Here is a 20,480-nt window from a genome sequence, read left to right as displayed (position 1 = left end):
AATTCCCTGGAGTAGAACAACTCTGACTTCCTGTTCACACTGGAACCGAAGAGCTCTATCTGAGGGTTCTTCCAGCGGGAGAAGATCTCCTCCAAAACTTCCTGGCACATGTCCCACTTGTGGAAAGCTGAAGTCTGTCTGCTCAAGGTGTCAGCTCTGTGCTGGCAAGATGAGCCGCTGTCATCGATACATTGTTCTCCACAGGTGAGAACCACAGTGGCATTGCTTCTCTGGACAGAGGCAAGCACCCCACCCCTCCTTGGTTGTTGAGGTATTGCAAGGCTACTGTGTTGTTTCTTAGGATCAGTACGCACTTGCCCTTCACAGAGGGGGGGAAGGTAACCAGGGCCAGCCTGACCGCCCTCAATTCAAGCAAGTTGATGCACTCCAGAGATTCTGAGGGAGACCACAGTTCGCTCACAGTCAACTCCAACAGGTGAGGGGGAGTGACCAGACCTTTTAAGGATACAGGAGCAACCACGGTTAGCTGAGGCCAAGGTTTCGAAAGTAATGCCCCTTTCAACAGGTTGTCTCACAGGGACATCAACGGAAGGTCTTGAGAAACGCTGCTCAAGTCCTGACAAAAGGCAGACATGTTCCCCTAAAATTTAAACCACTGGTAAAGGAGGAGCCACTGAAGTGACTCATAAGCAGTTAAGCCTCTGTAATCACCAGAATGCAGGAGGCCATGAGACCCAACAAGCACAGGAAGGCTTAGGCAGGAAGTTGTTCCTGGGATTGGTGGACTTGCACCATATAGACGATACTCACAACTGGACACTCGGATTGAAAATCTCTGCTTAGATGAGTGCCCAAGACCACACTGATAAATTGGAGGAACTGGGACGGTGAACAAGTTCACGTAGGAGTCCAAGCAGTGCAACAAGCTGAACATACGGAACAAATGTGCCGATGCATAGTCTGATGAGCAACCTCAAAGGAGCCAGTTGTCAGATAGTATCAAAACATAAATGCTGTTCCTCCTGTGGTGAACCGGGACCAAGACATGGGTGCCAAAGGCAGGGTTGTACACTAATTGACCTTTTCACAATTGACTTTGGGAGAATTGACCTAATTAGAAAAGGTAAATTAGGACATATATACCCAATACAAACCCGCCCGCAACTCCCCACCCAATCCCCTTATATTATTTATAATCCAAAACCAACCCAATAGATATATAAAATAACTAAAATAATAATAAGGTCAATTGTGCAGAAGGTCAATTAGGACCAATATAATAAGGTCAATTAGGACAAAAAGTCAATTGTAAAAGGTCAGTTTTGGTAATACCAAAGGCAGGACTTTGAACTAGTAGTGGCAATGGCCTTCAACGAATCTCAGGTACTTCCTGTGCTTAATATGAATTGTCTCATTGAAATAGGCATCCTGAAGATCCAGTAAAAACAAACAGTCCTATTGCTGTAGGGCTTCAAAGATCTGGGCACTATCTTGAATTTCTCCTTGTGCAGGTACAAGTTCAGTAGCCTCAGATCCAGGGTGTGATGCAAGCCCCCGTTCTTCTTCGGAAGCAGAAAGTAACCCGAGTACTAGCCTCTGTCTCGTTTATAGCATGGTATCAGTACTAATGCGCCCTTCGTCAGAAGCTGATGAACCTCCTCTGATAAAGGAAGGAATAATAAAGAAACATAGACACATTGGGAGAAGCTGACATGGAATTCCTTTGTTTATGATGTCAATGAGTTTTGTATTTCTTTTCTAATGAAGTGTAGGCATCTTTTAATTGCTCTGGCGATAGCAAATATTGCAATAATCTGTTTTAGAAGCTGGTAATAATTTATCAACAATGTACGTTGAAAAAATATATACATGTAATTTTATAAAGAATATATTTGAAATGTAATGTTTACATTTTGTAAATATGTAAAAGGCAAGGTAACTAGCCATGCACCCATGCACATTTCTAAGTAAAAAAATCAATAAAGGATGGCCTGGAGGCAAAAGAAGGCTGGAAGGAAGATGGTCTGGAGGGCCATGAATAAAAGGAAGACAATATCTCTAGCCAACAACCTGTAAAAACCAAGCGTTGGATGTGGCACAACACCATTCCAAGCTGAACAGGGAAATTATCTCTTCTCACTTGGGACTAATGTAGGAAATCACCTTCTCAGGGGCATGGCCTCTCGGGGGGTGTGGAGGACACCGCAGAGACAGAGACACAATCTCTGGCAGCTCCTGTGCTGCTGGGGTAATGGCATAGTTGCTTTTGCCCGAGCAGGTCTGACCTCTGCTACGGTGGGCATAGGTGGTGGAGGGACGATATTCTCTGCCTCCGCTAGCAGGAGCCAAAAGCTGGTGTACCACAGGATTCAAACACTTAGCTGTGGTTTTAGAGGACTGGACCTTTGCTAGGAGTCGTCCGCCCTAGTCCCAAAAAGGTTAAGCTTATTAAAAGGCATTTGCAGGAGCTTTCCTGCACATCCTGGGTGAACCATGAGGTCTTCTTCCAGGAGAGTCTCCTCAACATCCTCAACGTAGCCATCACCCATCCTATAAAGTCAGCCGTGTCTAGTCCCAACTGAAGTATGTGCCGGGATGCTTCTTTGCAATTCTGGACCAGGGCCTCAAAGCCCTCTCTCATCTCTCCAACCGATAGGAGCTGGGCCGCACTAGAGATTGCGGAACGGAGTCCAAAAGAAAATGTTTCTAGGACACACGAAGCATTTACCGCTCTAAGGGCAAGATTGCCCGAGGTGAAAACCTTCTTTCCCCATGGAACTATTTGCTCTCTCTGTCTGGAGGTATTGCACAGAAAAATGAACTGAGGTCATGGAATGCAGCGCCTCAATATATACTAGCCCCAACGTCATGTCCGGCGAGGGGAACGTACAGGCTGCACCCCCTGGTGGTGGAAAAGTTTCAGAAAGTCAGCTGCGGTGGAGATAGATTTGGATGAGGAATCAGTGGAAAGGAATCCATTAAAATGTATAGTCTCCCTTACTCACACAGTTTTAAGGAAAGCAGACAATCCCTCTTAATAACAGTTGCCAGACAAGATCTCAGTGGAGAGCAAGAACCTTTACTTGACTTAATCACAGCTTTACACTCAATGATGGAATTACAATGCAATTTAGGTGGCCTTTTGTACCAATCTATGGGCCTCATTACATGGTATGCGGTAAGGCTTTAACGGTACCGGTAAGGGCACCGGTACCGGTAAACCCTTACTGCCTTACTACGAGGTCCCTTTGCGGGACCCGACCTTAACAGCTGGTGTAGACCAGCCGTTAAAGTTGGGACCCGCAAAGGGTCCTTGGAGCTAATTACGGTACCGCAATTTGCGGTACCGTAATTAGCCCCTTCCCCATTCCCATTGAGCCCTATGGGGCAAAAATGGGAATGGGGAAGGGCCATGGAGAAAGGGGGAATTACCGCCCTGCCAACCTTGGAATGGGGTGGTAATTCCCCTTTTCTCCATGGTGGTACCGGTATGGTACCGGCGGCAACCATGGTGCTAATAGCACCATGGTTTACCGCATACCGTGTAATGAGGCCCTATGACTACAGGGGGCCTTTTGTATGAAGTGCTTTTGTACCTTCATATTTATAGCAATTCAGCATTTTCTGTGAAAACAATGTTTAAGGGAATGACATAGCTCTTATGACAGGTGAATGTCAGCTGTGATTTCTCATGTGCTCACCACCACTCGTATATGGGACTAGACCATGCTTAGGTCAACCATAAGGCAGAGATATCTACAATCCACTCAGTCCCAGCAATGCAACCCACAAATCCGACAAATGCGAACAACCCCTCTGATCAAAACATTAATGCTGCACCCATCACGCTGGCCTTAAATGCTCCCAAGTCATTTTCGCACTTCAGTCATGGAGAACAGACACTTCAAGTGCCTCCTGAAATTGTACTACCCCCGATAATAATTTATAACTAGACAAAGCATAGTTAGAACTCTGCTGCCCTGATCAATACCCACACTGCCAAACCTTCCCCCTGCCTTCCCCCAACTAACCTACACACTTTTTAAATCTTTTACCACTGTACACTACATATACAGATCATCACTGCACTATAGCACCTAGTGGCACCACCCACACTAACCACTGAATGCCACGGTTGATCTCTATACGGCAGGCAACACCTCTACCCTTACGATATAGCCCCACTTGTTCTAGTACAGTCGATCTCCTGGTACCGTTATATCACTATTGAATCTTCTTTTCTAAACCTCACTATCTCTTTACTTTTATGACAGTGTATTGGCCTCAAGCCCTCTTTCCTCCTGTTCTGGTGCTATTGACTCTCTAGCGACCTTACCCCTGCCTTCTGACTTTCCCTTCTTTGTTTTAGGCGACTTTAGCCTCCCATCTTCTGATCACCCATTAAACCTACCCTTTTCTTCATATGACTGATTCTATTCATTTAACTCCACTCTCCACCCCACCTTCTCACATGTTTAGTTATTCTTTTGATACAATTTTCGCGTTTTTTTAAACTATTTTATACCCCAATTGTAGAATATTTGGGGAAACTGTTTAATTTTCCTTGGAGTGCAAATTTGGGGAACCTTCAAACAATTTCCCAGGCAACTTTATCATTGGATACTATTTTCTCTAATCACTCCATTCATTTCTATGTTCCCTTTCCTCACTGCAGATTACCTGTTTTTGTATTTTCCCCGTACTCTCCCTTCTTTTCTTTCTCCTACTCCTTCTACCTCCAATGTTTTCATTTGCAACCTTTGTGCTTCGCCATTATGCAATGTCTTTCCCTGTATGCTGACTTCCCTGTCCTTCATTCTGGCTTTTCCTCTACTCTTTTGCCTTCTGCTATACCATCCTCTCTTGAATCTCTACACCCTCTTTTTCCTTATTTTACTGTGCATAAGCTTTCTTTGAGGAACCAGGAATGATACTCGGACACGAGTTGGACAAGGTTTTCATTATACTCGTTGTTTCTCGTGAGGCACTACCTTGCCGTTAACAAGGACATCTGATCCATTGTCGCTGCAACAAAACTCAAATGCAAACTAGTAGGTCTTTGCCACTTTCACAATTGAACCTGGTCATATCACCTGAAATTCTGGTGATTCAAGGTTTCTGCAGGAAGGTTTGTATGCTATACTCACTAATACTTAAACTCTGACAGGGCAAAGTGACCAGGATAGGGATGAAAACTCTACAACTGCCTTATGAACAAGGGGGATTGGTGCGCCAAACGTTTTGGCGTATTATCACACAGCCCAGCTCCAGTGGGTCACCCCATGGTTTCAACAGATCCAACCTGACCCAATTACGAGCATATCTGCGTTCCTAACCGCCCTGATACAGCTGCAAAATATGCTCGTACTGACCAAAGGGCAATTTACGAACTACCAGAGCCCTTGAACACATTATGGCACATCTGGGTTAACATGTCGCCAGCGAATGCACACAAGGTCATGTACATGACACCAACGTCCCTGTGCATTGCCCACCACTCTGTACACTAGGTCCATCTCTGCTGACATCCCGGCAGAGACAGGGCATATGTTCGAAAATGGGAGGTTTATTAGTTTTGTCGATTTATGTAGCAAATGGCAAATTGGGAGCTCCCACTGCTTAGCTTATGGCCAATAGGAGGCACATATAGGCTCACTATGGCTCAACTTCACCGCAAAGCCAGAGGTACAACAAATAAATAAATCCTAAAAGTGAATCTGTCAGGATGCACATAGTTAGAAATAAACAGGAACCCAACATCGGGAGGGGGCTCTCAGAGGCCGAATGAAGCAAGGCATGCTGTATCATCAAGACAGTTCCCTTCAATAGGAGATTCCAACTCATTCAGTATAAAGGCTTCCAAAAGGCCTACCTGACACGTGCTAGAATTAAACATTTTTGTGGAAGAGGTGGGGTGAATGTCCCAGGTGTAGATCAGGCGGGGGGGCACTTTGTCCACATGTGGTGGAGCTGTCCGATGTTGGGGGTGTTCTGGACTGGTTGATCGAAGTGCTTGGTGAAATAGCAGACATACGGTTAGAAATGCTGCCTGATGTGTGCCTGTTGAGTCTAGACAAAAGGATAAACTGTTGTTAAACTGTTCTGTGTTAGGCCTAGTACTTGATAAAAGGGGTTGAGCGCTGGGTTGGAAGCAATCAACCCTCCCTAAACTAGAGGAATAGAAACACAACCTCAAGAAATGGGGGAGGTGGAATGAGACCTTAGAATACAAAGGTGAGAGCACGGGGAGGACAAACTGATCTATAGCATATGGGGCAGTTTCTTGACATGTCCGAATAACCATCCGAACTGCGCCTGCCTTGAACAAGTCACTGATCTTGTGAGTCACATTGAGCAGTGTCGCGTGGTGATTAGCCAGTACAAATCAACCAGTATAAATCACCCATGTGCGGCTCATTGTGTTGGGACAAGTGTTCATACATAGGCAATGCGCACTGTTGTGCAGGTGATCAGCCTGAAAATGGTTAGTGTGAACCATGACGCTGCCAGGGCAAGTAATCGTACCTGCTCATCGTCGCTAGACTGCTGAGGGATACAATGCGGCCATGAATACGCAATTTATCTCTCAACCCACTCAGGAATAAGGGGACATCGTACATAATAGAACAGGTTAGATTGATATCTCGACTGTGTAATCCCACCATGGTCTCCAAATCTCTGAACCAGATGCTTTTAGAGCGGAGACTGCAATGGTCCAAAGTTAAGTATAGCAAAGAGGAAGTAGAGCTACAGTTAAATTTGATTTCAACCAAGAGCTTGCATGCCACCACTTTCCAACGGGACAGGAGTGATTGTAGACCCAGTTCCAAACACAGGGCCTCAACTGGGAGGGAAGTAGGAAGATTAACTATATAGCGCAAGATTTTAGCCTCGATTTTGGGAAGCCACAACACTGCCTTCAAAGGGAAGACTTCAAGGCATATAGGATAGTCGGTATGATCGACACTGTATATGCTATTACCATGGCTTCAATAGATCTGCCACCATTATCTAGGATAATAATCTTGATAGCCAGCCAGGTGGCCCCGGTTTTTGTAACTATAGCCTCCTCCAGATGGACCGGAGACGAAGAAGCCAAAACCTGCACGCAGAGGTATTTGTAGACAAGAACAGGATCAAGGCGAACACTAACCAAGACCCACGAAAAACTCCCCTTACATTTCGGCCTCTTACTACAGATCATAACCTTGGTCTTCAGACAACTGATTCTTGAATATGCATTCAGCGCATTTGCATTTAATGATCACTGTAGCCAGAAGATGGTCCTGTCCATGACCATTGTGTCGTCATCGTACATAAGGCAGACTGTCTCCTCTCTGCCAAATCGTGGAGGAAAGTTGTGGGCCACTTTTAAAAACAGCTGCATATCTGATACATAAAGATTGTATAATAGAGGTGCCAGAGCACAACCCGGTCTAAGGACACTATTAGTGTGAGAGCAAGAGCGAGGGCCTAACTCTGATCCTGGTATCAGGGTACAGCAGTTTAACAAAATACAACAGTGTGCCGTCTATTCCCCACGCTGCCAATTTGTCCCAAAGGCAAGATCGAATCACACTATCAAAGGCAGCACTGTAGTCTACAAAGCTTAGGTACAGTGGCATGTCAGGATAATTGTGGGCATCAGATACAAGTGTCTGGACGATCCAGATAGAATGGAAGGTGTTAAAGCCCCTTTTGAAGCCCGACTGATGCGGGCCAAGTAAATGTTCTCTTTCAGCCCAGTAGTTCAACAGCTGGAGTAATAGGCCTGCAAAGAGTTTCGAGCTACAGTCTAACACAGCCAATAAGTGAAAGCAGGAGGGGTCGGCGCACAATCCTGTTTAAAAACGGGAACCAATATCCAATCTCGCCAAGATTGTGGAATGTCCCCAGTCTCGCAAATACATAGATAAAGCTGTTTCAGCACAGCAGCCTAAAACGATGGGGCCATCTTCAGTACTGCATTAGAAAGGCCGTCAGGACCAACAGCTTGCAATGATTTGGAATTCATGATCATTCCTGCTAAATCTGCTTCAGCAACATGGTGCCAGACGGTGGTTTCGGTCATAGAGATGGCTGGCGGAGCACCGCATGGTTCCTCGGAGCAAAAATAGAGGTCTGAAATGTATCTTCCCCAGTCTGCCTCGGCAAAGCAGCAAACTTCATGGGCCTTAGAAGTAACTCGAAAGGCACCCAGCATATGCCAAAAGTTCTTGGAATCGTGGGTGGCGATCCAAGTACGTATGACCTGCCATCTCGCGGATGTATGGCTGAATTTGTGGCCCTTTATCCACGCCCGATATTGATTTTTTAAGATTTTAAGTTGGTCACTGCATTCCCCTGGCTACTTAGCCAAGTTGTGCTTGGTGTATCTAAGCACGGACCTGAATGCTCTTTTCTACAATTAGAGCATCATAGCTTAGAGGGTTTAATACATTTGGTCAGATGTTTGAGTCCCAAAAAACATCCATTAGCTGCCCCATGTCGCAATTACATCTATCTAGGACAGATTCTGTTGTGAGGTTTTCCTGGTCAGTGCACGATACAAACTGTCAATATTGGCCGTTGCCCAGAATAATCTATTTCCTGATGTGTTAACCAAAGGATTAACCCGGAGGTACTCCATAGGTTTCGTATGGACCTTTTTTGCAGGCCATCCTTAATATGACATGGTCACTAATGTTTACAGGTTGAGTAAAAAATTGGGGGGCTAAGTTTCTGATAACCTTAGTTACAAAAATAAAGTCAATTCTGCTGTGAGATTTAGAAGACGGGGGAATCAAATCAAAAGCTGAGAGAGCCTCTCACCACTCGCGTGCTCGCTTATTTATGCCGGGTTCCATGTGGGCTCCCACAGGGGACCTAAACTGAACCGAACAAGCCGCATTTAAATCATCCAGTAGAATAATGACCCCGGCTTTGTTTCATCCAACCATTCACACAATGTATCATGAACACTAACACGGGATGAGTAAGCCCTCAGATACCTGGTGGTGGGGGACTGCTACTCTGATGCGCAAATCACACAACAATTTGTACAAAATGGATTAATTTGGTTTCAATACTACTCCCTTGAATTTCCTTGCTGCAAGGATTGCCAATCCTAACCCAGGGTCCCCCTATGAGTCTAACACAAAGTATGAGAGATCTCAGTAAACTCTTCACGTTTAGATCCTTGTTTAATTTCTATTGGTGATAATATAATGCTGCCAACACGTGTTTTGACCTTTCAATACATAGGTCTTCATCAGGGCCGGTATTATCACCTCTTCATTCTATATTTGTAGTACACAATAGCTCCGGACTAATGTCCAACATCTGACAGAGGATCTTCCTAGCTGTATAGTTTCGTTATATCCTGTAGGCTGTATTTCTTTTTTATTTACTTATGTTGGATCAGTATTTTCTGAACCTATACTGCACTTACAATAGCGCTCTTCATGTGACTGTGATCTCTCATTTGCAAGAATTGAAAGTATGGCAAACAATCACAACTGTTAATCACAAAACTGTTTATTGAGAAATAATTGTAAACCTGTCCATGCGCAGTGGATAGACCTATGCCTACTTTTATGGTATATTGTAAACACTATCAATTAAGCTAGCAGTTTTAGATCCCCCAGAAGGCCACCAGTGTACCACCCACTTTTGCAGAGATATCCGATATGCTAACTGCCAAAATAAATGTCTCATCCTTTACAACATGGAAAGGTGTGCGGAATATTCACATCTAACCCCAATACAAAGTCCACCTTTAGGGTAACCCAAACATGGAGGGAAGGAAAGGCGAGAAAACAAGGAAAAACCATCCAGAAAAAAGGTGGATGTAAGCCAAATTTCCTTGAGGCAGAAAATGGGAGATGGCAATCATTATTTTTGCTCCCTTGCGCAAAATACGACCCCTCCTTACCTTTCATGCTACTAAACTCTTGATCACCTCCCTCATCTTCTCCAGAATTTTCTACTGTTCCTCCCTTTTCTTCAGGCTCCCCTCCTCTCACCTCTCCCCACTTAAATCTATCTACCACTCTGCTATCTGCTCCCTCTGCCTTCTCTCACCTCTTGATTCCATCTCCTCTTCTCTCATCTCTCTAGGTTGGCTTTCTTTTCACTCCCAACTTAAATTCAAGTTCCTCTGTCTTGTCTTCAAATCCCTCCATGGTCTTGCCCCCCCTACCTTACCTCCCTTCTTACTCTCTAATCCCCCTCTCGTTCTCTTCGCTCTGCTGATCTCTTCCTACTCTCCCCTTCTCCGCCTCCCTGCGCCTCCTCCTGTTTCCGCTCTTTCCAACTCCTTGCTCTGTTCCACTGGAACCGCCTCCCCTTACCCATCCGCTCTTCTCCCTCCTACCCTACCTTTTGCTCTTCTCTAAAATCTTATCTCATCCATTCCCCCCTAACACCTCTCACTCCCTCTTCTACTTCTCTACGCCCTTGCCTCACTTCCAACTTCCCCACCTCTACACCCTTTCCTCCCCTCTACTTCCCTTTTATACTACCTCCTGCTATTACCTACTCTTATTCTTCCCTTTCCTCTTCCTCTCAACCTCCTGCCTCCCATCTAACTCCGCTGACATCTCCTCTTATCCCTCCTATTCCCTCCCATTCCTTTGTCCCTCTACACTCCCTCCTCACCCCAGCAATAATGTAAACTGTTCCTCGTCCATTGAGTTGTGATTCAATCACCATCTTATATTGGTGTACCTCCCACTCCCTCTTATTCCTTTGTCCCTCTCCACTCCCTCCTCACCAATAATGTTAATTGTTCCTTACACCGTTTCAACTTGTGTTTCAATTATTACCTGTTGTTTATTGTCTCTCCCCCATCCCTTTGTCCCTCTCCACTCCCTCCTCACATCAGCAATAATGTAAATTGTTCCTTATACTGTTTTCGAGTTGTGATTCAATTACCATGTTATGCTTGTTGTATTTCTTCTAGTTCTTATGTACAGCACTTTGGATTAAAGTGCTATATAAATTCAATAAAATACAAATCATGAATAAGCTGCAGCAGTTGGAGCAACAATGTGCGATTCAAGAAGGGACTAGTAATCGCAGGCTCTCGTTCAACTATCTTGATGTACCTTTTTTTTTACCAACTTTATTTTCTTCTCATGGACTCAAGTTACAAACATATATGAGAGACACAGTATACAATATTCTTTTCATTGCTCTTCTTTTTCAGTTCTCATTTAAATCCTGCAGGAAGTCCATGAGTTTTAACATTTATAACTCCCCCACCTTATGTCTACCGTAGAACATGTAACATTTATCCCCTTTGATCCCTCCCTCCCCCCAACTGGGCTGGTTCCGTTTTCGTTCAGGCGTTGACGGCCTGTGTTAGCGCTGCTATGGGCCCATTCGAGCTTCCGTCTTTCCAGGGAGTATTAGTTCAGGATCGTCCTCATCAAGTTTAGTCTGTGGAAGTAGGCTTCCCTGTCTGCAACAAAGTCTATAAATGGATCCCACACCTCCCTGAATTTCAAATATCTGTTGTCTTTTATAGCCCCCACCTTTTCCATTGCCAGTAAGTGCCATATTTTAACCCACCAGCATGCGACCACTGGACTCCCAGGGTTTTTCCATCCCTGGGCCAGTGTTATTTTTACTGCATTTAGTAGCTGCGTGATCAGGGTTGCATTATTTCCTGTCTCAGCGTACACTCCGTCAACTGCAGTTCCGAGCAACATTACCTCTGGGTAGTATGGGAGTTGTCGCTCTGTGATTTCTCTTATATGTCCCAATATTTCCTTCCAGTATATTTCAGCTTTAGGGCAGGTCCACCACATATGGTATAGGTCCCCTCTGATACCACATTGTCTCCAGCAGTTGTGGGGCGGGGGGTACACAGAGTTCATTTTATTTAATCTGTGTGGGGTTAGGTACCATCTTGTGTATAGTTTATATGAAGTCTCTCTAATTGTAGTGCATTTGGATGCTTTCTGAGCCCTCCTCCAGATTTGTCCCCATTCCTCCTCCCCGATAGGGACTCCCAGGTCTTTCTCCCAATTGTCTCTATATGAGATTTGATCCTCAATTTGTGCATTGTCTAACGGCTTCTATATTCTTGTTATTGCTTTGTGGGTCTGGCCTTCCTGTAGGGTGAGTTCCAGTCCTATGGGAGTCCAGGTGGCCGCCTTCTTAACCCCTTCCTGGGAAATCCAGTGCCTGATTTTTATGTACCTGTATCTGTCCTTTTCCCCTATACTGAATATCTGCTTGCATTCCTCGAATCGTAGTGGTGTTCCTTCCTGGTAAAATTCTTTCAGATGAATCAGGTGTGGTCGTCCCCAGTTTGCCCAAAATCTGCCCCGTTTACTCGGAGTGAAATCCTGATTGTGTGCCATTGGTGTAAAGGGACCCAATCCAGGCGCTATGTGATGTTTTCTGAGTGCTGTGTGTCATGCTTTTAGTGAGGTGCGGGTGGATTCCAGTAGATGTCCCTCTGGCCCCTGCCCGTAGGGCGTGCATAGTCCCTAGTGGAATTCTTGTTTCTCCCTGTTCTATTCCCACCCATCCCTTGTGTACATTTCCTCCCATCCATTTCAGCATAGGGGATATCTGGGCTGCTAGTGCATATCTTTCCACGTCAGGGAGTCCCAGTCCCCCCAACAATACTGGCCTGGTTAAGATTCTTTTTTGAATTCTGGGTCTCTGCCCATTCCATACAAAGGTTACCAAATTCTTTTGTAGTTTTCTGCTCATTTTAGGGGGGATCTCTATCGGGAGGGAGCTAATTACGTATAGGAGGCGGGGTAAAAGGGTCATCTTGAGTGCGGTTATACGTGCGAACCATGAAAGTTCCTGGGCATCCCATCTCAGGAGGTCCTCCTTTAGTTGTTTCCACAGCGGCACTATGTTCTCCCCATATAGATGTCTATATTCCCTTGTTAGTTGGACGCCTAGGTAGTCTATGGCCTTGGGTTCCCAAGTTAGTGGGTGTTGTGCCGCCATTTCTTTGGGTATCTCCTCCTCCTCGGTTATATTTAGGGCTTTTGATTTTGCGTAGTTAATCGTGAACCCCTTTTAAGCCATCTTGATTCCGAATGTCAATGGGCAACTTCTCATTTGCCCCGGTTCTACTCCCAAGCTTCACACATAAATGACATGCCGCAAGGAGCGAATTCAAAATGGCCTCAGCATGGGCAGTTTGTTGAAGCACCAGTTAGATCATTAACTCTGGTGATGTTGGTGGGGTAGCCATTGTCTGACTTTAGATCAATGGTAGCCTGGTTTCCAACTAAGGGACCATGCAATATCACATGTCGTGCAGTGCCATTAGGCAAGGTGTTAACAGCCAAATAAATGCCAGATGAAGAAGGTGCAGAGCTGAGATCTTGGCGTTTAAAGGAGGAGGGCACCGTTGCCGTAGTGGTAAGTGTTTCCCTGTGCTTTAAGGGGAGAGGCAAGGGTAACCCGCCCTCTGTCTTCGTCCTACGCCTCTTTTTCTTCTTGGGCGAGGGCCCCTGGGCTGGCCAGGATTGACTGTTCCACGTTCATGGGATCAAGGGCTTGCTTTTTTAGAGGCCGCTGTCACCCTCAGCGACGGGCCCTGCAGAGTCACAGGCTGGGGGAGACACTTTTTTATTAATGGCCAAGGATGTGGAAGTGCGATTGATGGGCCTGGCTGGGTCCTCCTTTTCCAGGCCAAGTTTCCTCTCAGCTGGTACAATATGGAAGAGGTCTTCAGTAGAGGGAGGCACTGCTTTGGCGATCTTGAGCTGGGCTCCCGTGGATTCTTGGATCTCACCCAGCATATGCTTGATCGAGAGATGGTCCTCTGCCAGTTTAGAGCAGAGTGAGAAGAGCGCATCAAGTTTGGCTAGGATGGTATCCGAAGGAGAGACTGTCACATCCGAGACGCTCCCCATAGGACACTTCAGATTAACTTCTTGGGCAAATTCAAACTCTGCCTCTTCACTCACTGAATAATAGGAAAATTCAGGTGTTACCAATTGTTCCAGGTTAGGAGTGTCAGATAAGTTAGAGTTCCCAGTATTTATTTGGCTGCAATCATTGGGGGTTAATGAAAGCCTCTTCGGATTAAGGCAGTGGTTCAGGAACGATTGGTTGTTGTCAATCAAAAATGAGCTTTGCAGGAGATTAACAGGATGGACATCACACTGCTGCTGTGCTTTTTATTTTTGGTCAACTCACTCCCGCTCTTAGGCATAGTAGGCTTAGTTTTAAAATAGATAGTCATTTTCTTTTGAGCGGAATTTTGTGGTTTATTAGTGCCATGCTTAATTGAGGCATGAGGCTGCTTTGTCAAATTGTTCTTGTTGAGGGGTTAGGGGTGGGATGGCTGTTTAGAAGCACGGGTAGCCACCCTACACGGGGCGGGTTTAGTGGGAGTGAGTTTCCCCACTATGTGACTCCACAATCCTGGATTAATTTGACCGGTGAGCACTTCAACCACACCTCGCTTGTTGCCCAACAGTGAAAAGAAAGTGAGTCAAATGAGGAGAAAGGGGGAGGGAATAAAGAAGGAATGGGTCATGTAGTTGAGATAGTCAATGTGCAGCCGTGACCACAGAGGCAGGATCACCCTCAACAAACCCCAAAGGGACAGCAAGTTCAGAGGAAGGCCTCAATGGGAGAGTTACCCTGGCCAAGGGCTAATGCCACAACCAGCTGGGACAGCCGACCACAATAGTAAATCTACCATAGCTCCCCAATGCAGTGGGCTGGACAGAGTCAGTTCTTGGGTCCGTGCAGAGAATACAAAGGCAAAGCCCGCAGTCACTCTCGCAAAATGGAGACATAGCCAAGATCAGAAGAACATAAGAGGCACTCAGGGAGTAAACTGGAGTCTGAAACGCAGGATAAACTCTGTACCGCCTAGTGGCACATACTTCAAGCCCTTGGGCCTTCTTAGCCAGCGCGGACTGCGCAGACTGCAGAGCAACTCTGCGACCAACTCTGCGGCTGCTCCTTGGGAAAATTGGGGTTTTATGTGCAGCTCCTCCTCCAGCACAGTGTCGCACAGTAGCATCCAAGAAGAACAGACTTCCCTCCCACTTTGCAGACTGCAGAGCAACTCTGCGACCAACTCCGCGATCAACTTTATGTTATTGTGTGAACAATTGTGTAGTTGTAGACTGGTAAAATCATAAATAAACTTAATTTTTTTAAAAAACGAGTTTGTGCCGGTCTAATGATTGGTAAAATAATATGGGTTTTGTACATCGCTTGAATTTAGTAGAAGATGACATGGAGCCCCTTCAGATGCTTCCACGATTTGCAATTTCCAGCCTCTTCTGTCTGAGATCTTTAACTTGACGGAAGGATAACCTGCTAGAAATTCCACTTTAGTATTCCCAATTGTTTTCTACTGTATCCCATTTCTGGTATGTGGGTTTCTGTGGAGATGTTGTCCCATCCTATGTGCTTGCCCGTGCCCCCTCTAACTTTACTTACTTGGGTTGACTGTGCCCTGTGGACTCCCCTGCCCTTCTCCTCACTACGCTTACCCGCCCCTCTTTTCCTTGCACCTCGTTTCATATAACAGTATTGTGTTGCTGCCTTAGGGCTGCCACAAAGATCTCAGTGGAATACCTAACCTTCAGAAATTTTAAATGATAATAGTGAAGATGTGAAAAAAAACACAAAATCACACACAATTTAGTTGGCAGGTCGGTGGTCGATAAGCACATTTGTTTTTTCCCCTTGCTTCCTATGGTAAAATATATTGAACTATGTAAAAAGATTTAAAATCACATTTAGAAAGTGAGTTTTTTCATAAGCTCTAGTGAAGATACTATTATGCAACAATGCTAAAGAAGACTTCAAAAGAAAAGGCTGCTCATGTGGCTTGCAACCAGTTGAAGGATCACTGTATGAAGACATATGTACTTATGTATCCATTTCAAACTTTTACATAGTTCATTCGGGAGCAGGCAGATGGCATCTGATGGCAGTAGCTGCACATGTGAGCAATGCCTTACCATATGGTGACTACACCTGGCACATCATCAGGGCATTTGAGGCTGCACTTGATAGCCAAAACCTATTGGCATTTTCAATGCTTGTTTTTGTTTAATGTCATGGTTTATACAACAGAAAGGAAAATGAGCTCGGCTCTTACACGAGTTGCAGGAACTCCCCACACCCTCTTATGAGAGGAACAAGACACAGATGGCTGAGCTGGTCTGGCCACTGCCCGATGTGGACTCACAGGGTGATTGGAGAGGGTCTCACAGGGGCTTTGTTACCCTCTCAAAGAAAGTATGCTCAATTAATTCCCAGAGACCATGTTGATGTCTTGCTACTGCAAACTACATGGAGTAGAGGGTCTGTGCTTACTGCGTTCATATGGCACAGGATCATCTACACACACCAGGAGTCCCAGAGAGATGCGTTAACATTCTTCCCAGAGTAACCCACATTGTCAACCAACCAGCGGACTTCAATTCCTAGAATACCTCATGTGGGAACAAAGTGGTCCACTGACTGGAAAGACAATCCTCCTGCTGACATTGAGCAAGGGGGTTCCACGATGGTGCTGCACGCTGCGAGGCCTTAGAAACCTTCTAGCCCAGCATGCATGCTAATGGGAACAAAGTAATCAGCGAATACCAAGTTATGACTAATAACAACGTAACAAGGGGAAATAAGAGTATCGGGGAGGCTAACCAATCTCAGGGAGGAAAACACAGAAGCCTGGGGAAAACCTACCAGAGACTAGCTTAAAAACAGCAATAAAGCCTTATATATATATATATATATATATATATATATATAAAAGGGTCTGGGAAACTTCCTTCAGTGTTTTAGTCCTGGAGGAACCAAATACACCTGCTGATGTTTGCTTGCTAAAAGAGGAAGGCCAGGAGAATTACTGACTGGTGGAAGGCAGTATAAACCTGGCGAGGCTGGAAGGAGAGGAGGAGAGCTGGAAAGCCATGTCATAGAAAAAGAGGGCTGCCTGAAGGCCTACCAACCCCTCTGCCAGTTCTTGGGGGAACTGGAGGGCTAGAACATCAGTCTTTTCACCAGTGATCCCTGGGGGAAGGAAAGTAGAGTGCCCATGCCCATGGCAGGAGGGCACGTGAATATTGTCTTCCTGAAAAGGAACATGACTGGGGGGACAGAAATACCCCTTAAAGACAATGTCCAGAAGGAACCTATTGTGAATTCTGAAAACCAAGGTCTAGGAGGGACCTGTTGTAAATCCTGAAACCCAGGTCCAGGAAGGATATGATGTGAGGCTGAGCAACCCAAGGTCTAGGAGAGACATCCTGTGAAACCTCAATTCCAGAAGGTGGAGAGAATCCCACGTGTGACAATTGGAAGGCCCTTGAGAGGCGTAAGAGCTGTGGAACTGAATCCTTGGGAGAGTTCCTAAGACATGTGGCAAAAGCAAAGAATCTGAAGGAATCACCAGACTATGAGTAACTCCTAAAGGGGCCTTCAAAGGAACATGTATTTGTTTTGCTCTTTTTTAGCTTTGGGCTGGATATTTGTAGTTTCAGATTATTTAATTCTTCTATTGGCCAAACATGAAACACTTTCTTTATAGACTAGGGTATCTTGGAATTTTGAGTCTTTGTGTTGGTCTCGTCATTTGAATATTCCTTTCTAGCAAATGGTGTCGCCGAGAAGAGACAAAGACCTATATGGGTACGTTTTTGAACTTTATTGTTTGAAGGCTTCACTAGAGTGGAACGTCTGGAAGAACCCTTAAATTGTGTTCACCAATCCTGATCACTATTTGCCCCTTCTCTTTCTTTGGACCCTCTTCCAGCCCTTGTAAGAGGCCACTCAAGAAATGCCAGCCAGAGAAGACTGCAATGCAAGAGGAGACTGGCGAGGCTCATAGTGCACAACAAGCTAGCAAGATGAAAGTTCAAGGCACAGTTGCAGATAGGTTGTTTGTGGAGCTCTGGTGGAGTTGGGGTGGGGGTATGATTGCAGAATGTGGGGCCTGGAGTGGGAGAGGAAGGATGGGGCTTAACATGGAGAGTATGGGCAGGGAGTTTGGAGGCAACAAGGATAAGAAGCAGCTGTGGCGCTTGGAATGGGGCTTCAGAGGTTGAACCCCAGGTGGATGCAAAATCCCACCCTTTGGAGACCACTCTGAGGAGGGAAATAAACCTAGAACATGTTTGCTTGGATCTATTTTAGTGTAAACGTTTCCTCTAGTCCATTTTAGGTGGTTGTCCTAACCCCCAAACAGATTCTGGTGTGATGTGTATCATTGTCTGATGTTCCCACAGCGTGTTTATACAGAGTTTATTTACAACACATCAATTCACTGCAGGTTCTGCTGCATTGTTGGGTAACGGGTCAAAGATGCTGCACAGTGATATTACCTGTTCAAATGAGTGAAGGCCGCTTTCTTTTCCTAACCTCACCATATCCTCCATGATTGTCTTTTGGAGTGTCTGTGTAAAAGAAACCATGACATTTGTTAAATGGCTGCAGTTCATTGTGCCTTAAACAGGCATGCACGTTTAAGCTTTGTGTGCTAACATATTCACTAACATTTCTGTTTATCAAAAAAAGAGAATGCATCCATAAACGCAAATAGGCAACCCTTATGTAAAGATATGACCTACACACTGTGTTTGGTGATTCTAGGAACATGCCTGCAAGAGCCACGTGTTAAAGGCCATAACATGAGTCTGTGGTATGTGTAAGAACCTCCCATTTGGTTTTCAGTATAGCGAACAAGTGAAGCAGGGGTTGCGTAAGTGTCCACCGCATTGAAAATAACAACGTTTCTGAGAAAAAGAAAAGGACCCCGCATTGTCGGTTCCCATCCACGGAAGAGAAGGAAACTCGCGCTGCAGGGACTCGGCGGAACACAGCGAAGTGTAAGTAACGGGGGTGGGGGAGCGGAGCCTACAAAGGCCATTTAGCTGTGGGTGCTTAGTTCGAATACAAACATTTAGAATTTAACATTTTCGTCTTTGAAATGTTCGTTTACGAAATAATCACGTAGATCCAGCGCAAGAAGCCTGGCCAAATACTGGATCTTGCAGTATGTGACTGCGCCTTGTGTCATCCGGAAATTATGCTTTTTTTTTTTAAAGATTTTATTAATTTTATTCAAACCAAACAACAATACAAACCAAACACGCAGTGCATTTTACAACAGTTCAATTGTTCACTACTTAATCTTGGTCACTGCTCCCCCCATCCCACCCCCCTTCATGAGCCTATTTATTCCTCACACTCTGTATCTGCCGCACGTGGCGGGGTCTCGCTTCCCGTAGATTCTGTCAGATCTTGTATTGCTCCAAACAATTCCACTATTGATGATTTCCATGCCATCAGGGTTCCTGTCTCTTCCTCCCCCCTGCATTGCTTGCCTCTTGCCATACCATCATTTCTGCCTACGCCCATTTCTGCAAACTCTTTCTACCACACCTCCACCCGTGGCCTGTGACACGTCTTCCATCCCATGGCAAACCTTCATTTTGCAAGCACATATGCTAGATCTTTCAGTTTATCAACATGCTTAAGTTTCCGTGACCTGGGGAACCCTCCCAGCAAGCAGGCTGTAACGCTCACCTGACTCCCACGGAGGCGCTGGCCTGGTTCGCGCTGCTGTGACCTCTTCTAAGGTGATGCGCAGGGTCCCCCAAATCTGGCTTGTCTGGCTCGCAGAAGTATCCTTCTGTAGGCGAAAATAGGGGATTAAGTGTCTGCGGGGTAATGCAATCAGCCTCCCACTTTCCCCTCTCACCCTCCTCGAAACCCTTCTGTGATTCCTCGTAGCGTCTCACCTTAGGGTCTGGAAGGACGAGCTCTCCATCCTGCTTCTGATGCAGGGGCGCTTTGGTATCCAGTTACTTCACTGGATTTTCAGATTGGTGAGAACCAAACTTGCTTGGCTTCCAGGTAAGTTTTTTGATAAGAGGTTTCCCTTGTGTCCATGCATCAATGTACTAATGCTAGTGTCTTTTTCCCCATAGGGGCCGGGGTACGGAATGCCGGGGAAAAGGCACCGACCCGAGATGAGAGGTGAAATCCTTGTAGAAATCAGGTAAGTCTTTAATGAGCGTTTTTTGGTAATGTCTTTTCATTCACTCATTAATGCTGATGTCTCTTTTTCCCCTTAGGGGCTGGGGTCCGGAAATGCCAGGATGCGGCGCGGACCCGAAATGAAGAGGGAATGAATCAACAGGTAAGTCTTAACATGGAGATTTAGCTTTCCTTATTCCCTTCTCTCTCTCACCTTTTGTTCTGGTCTTTTTCTCCCTAGGCACTGGGGCGTGACTGCGAATCCGGATGATCGCTGCTGAACATGGAGGCGCCCTGTAAAGGTGAGTGGAATGCGGCGCTGCAGCGATCGACGCGATGAGCTTTTAAATAAAAGTCTTCCTTTTCAGGGTTGTCGGCGAGATGTCTCCGGGATGCGGATTTAGCAGGTAAGGACTTTTCCTTCTTCTGTTCTCTTCTTCTCTTCCTTTGCAGGTGATCCAGGATGCTGGCAGGCGTGGCAGAAGTCAGGATGCAGGAGCAGACACGGTGAGCGTCCAGCTGCTAGATGCAGAACAACGCAAGCA

General features: G+C 45.6%; 1 protein-coding gene across 6 annotated transcripts in view; it reads right to left on the bottom strand.

The window, feature by feature from the left end:
• The window catches only part of ACSL6 (acyl-CoA synthetase long chain family member 6), a 774,575-nt gene that overhangs the window by 86,982 nt on the left and 667,113 nt on the right, over nt 1-20,480 (bottom strand). For all 6 annotated transcript variants that reach the window (XM_069652522.1, XM_069652521.1, XM_069652520.1 and 3 more), the window contains one exon: nt 18,279-18,350. In XM_069652522.1, coding sequence (XP_069508623.1) covers nt 18,279-18,350 — 72 coding nt within the window. The remainder of the gene's footprint in view (nt 1-18,278; nt 18,351-20,480) is intronic.

This window comes from Ambystoma mexicanum, chromosome 3p (assembly GCF_040938575.1).
Source record: "Ambystoma mexicanum isolate Mex_15411 chromosome 3p, UKY_AmexF1_1, whole genome shotgun sequence".
Lineage (NCBI taxonomy): Eukaryota > Metazoa > Chordata > Amphibia > Caudata > Ambystomatidae > Ambystoma > Ambystoma mexicanum.
Note: the sequence above shows the minus strand (reverse complement) of the source record. Positions and strands in the feature narration are given on the sequence as shown.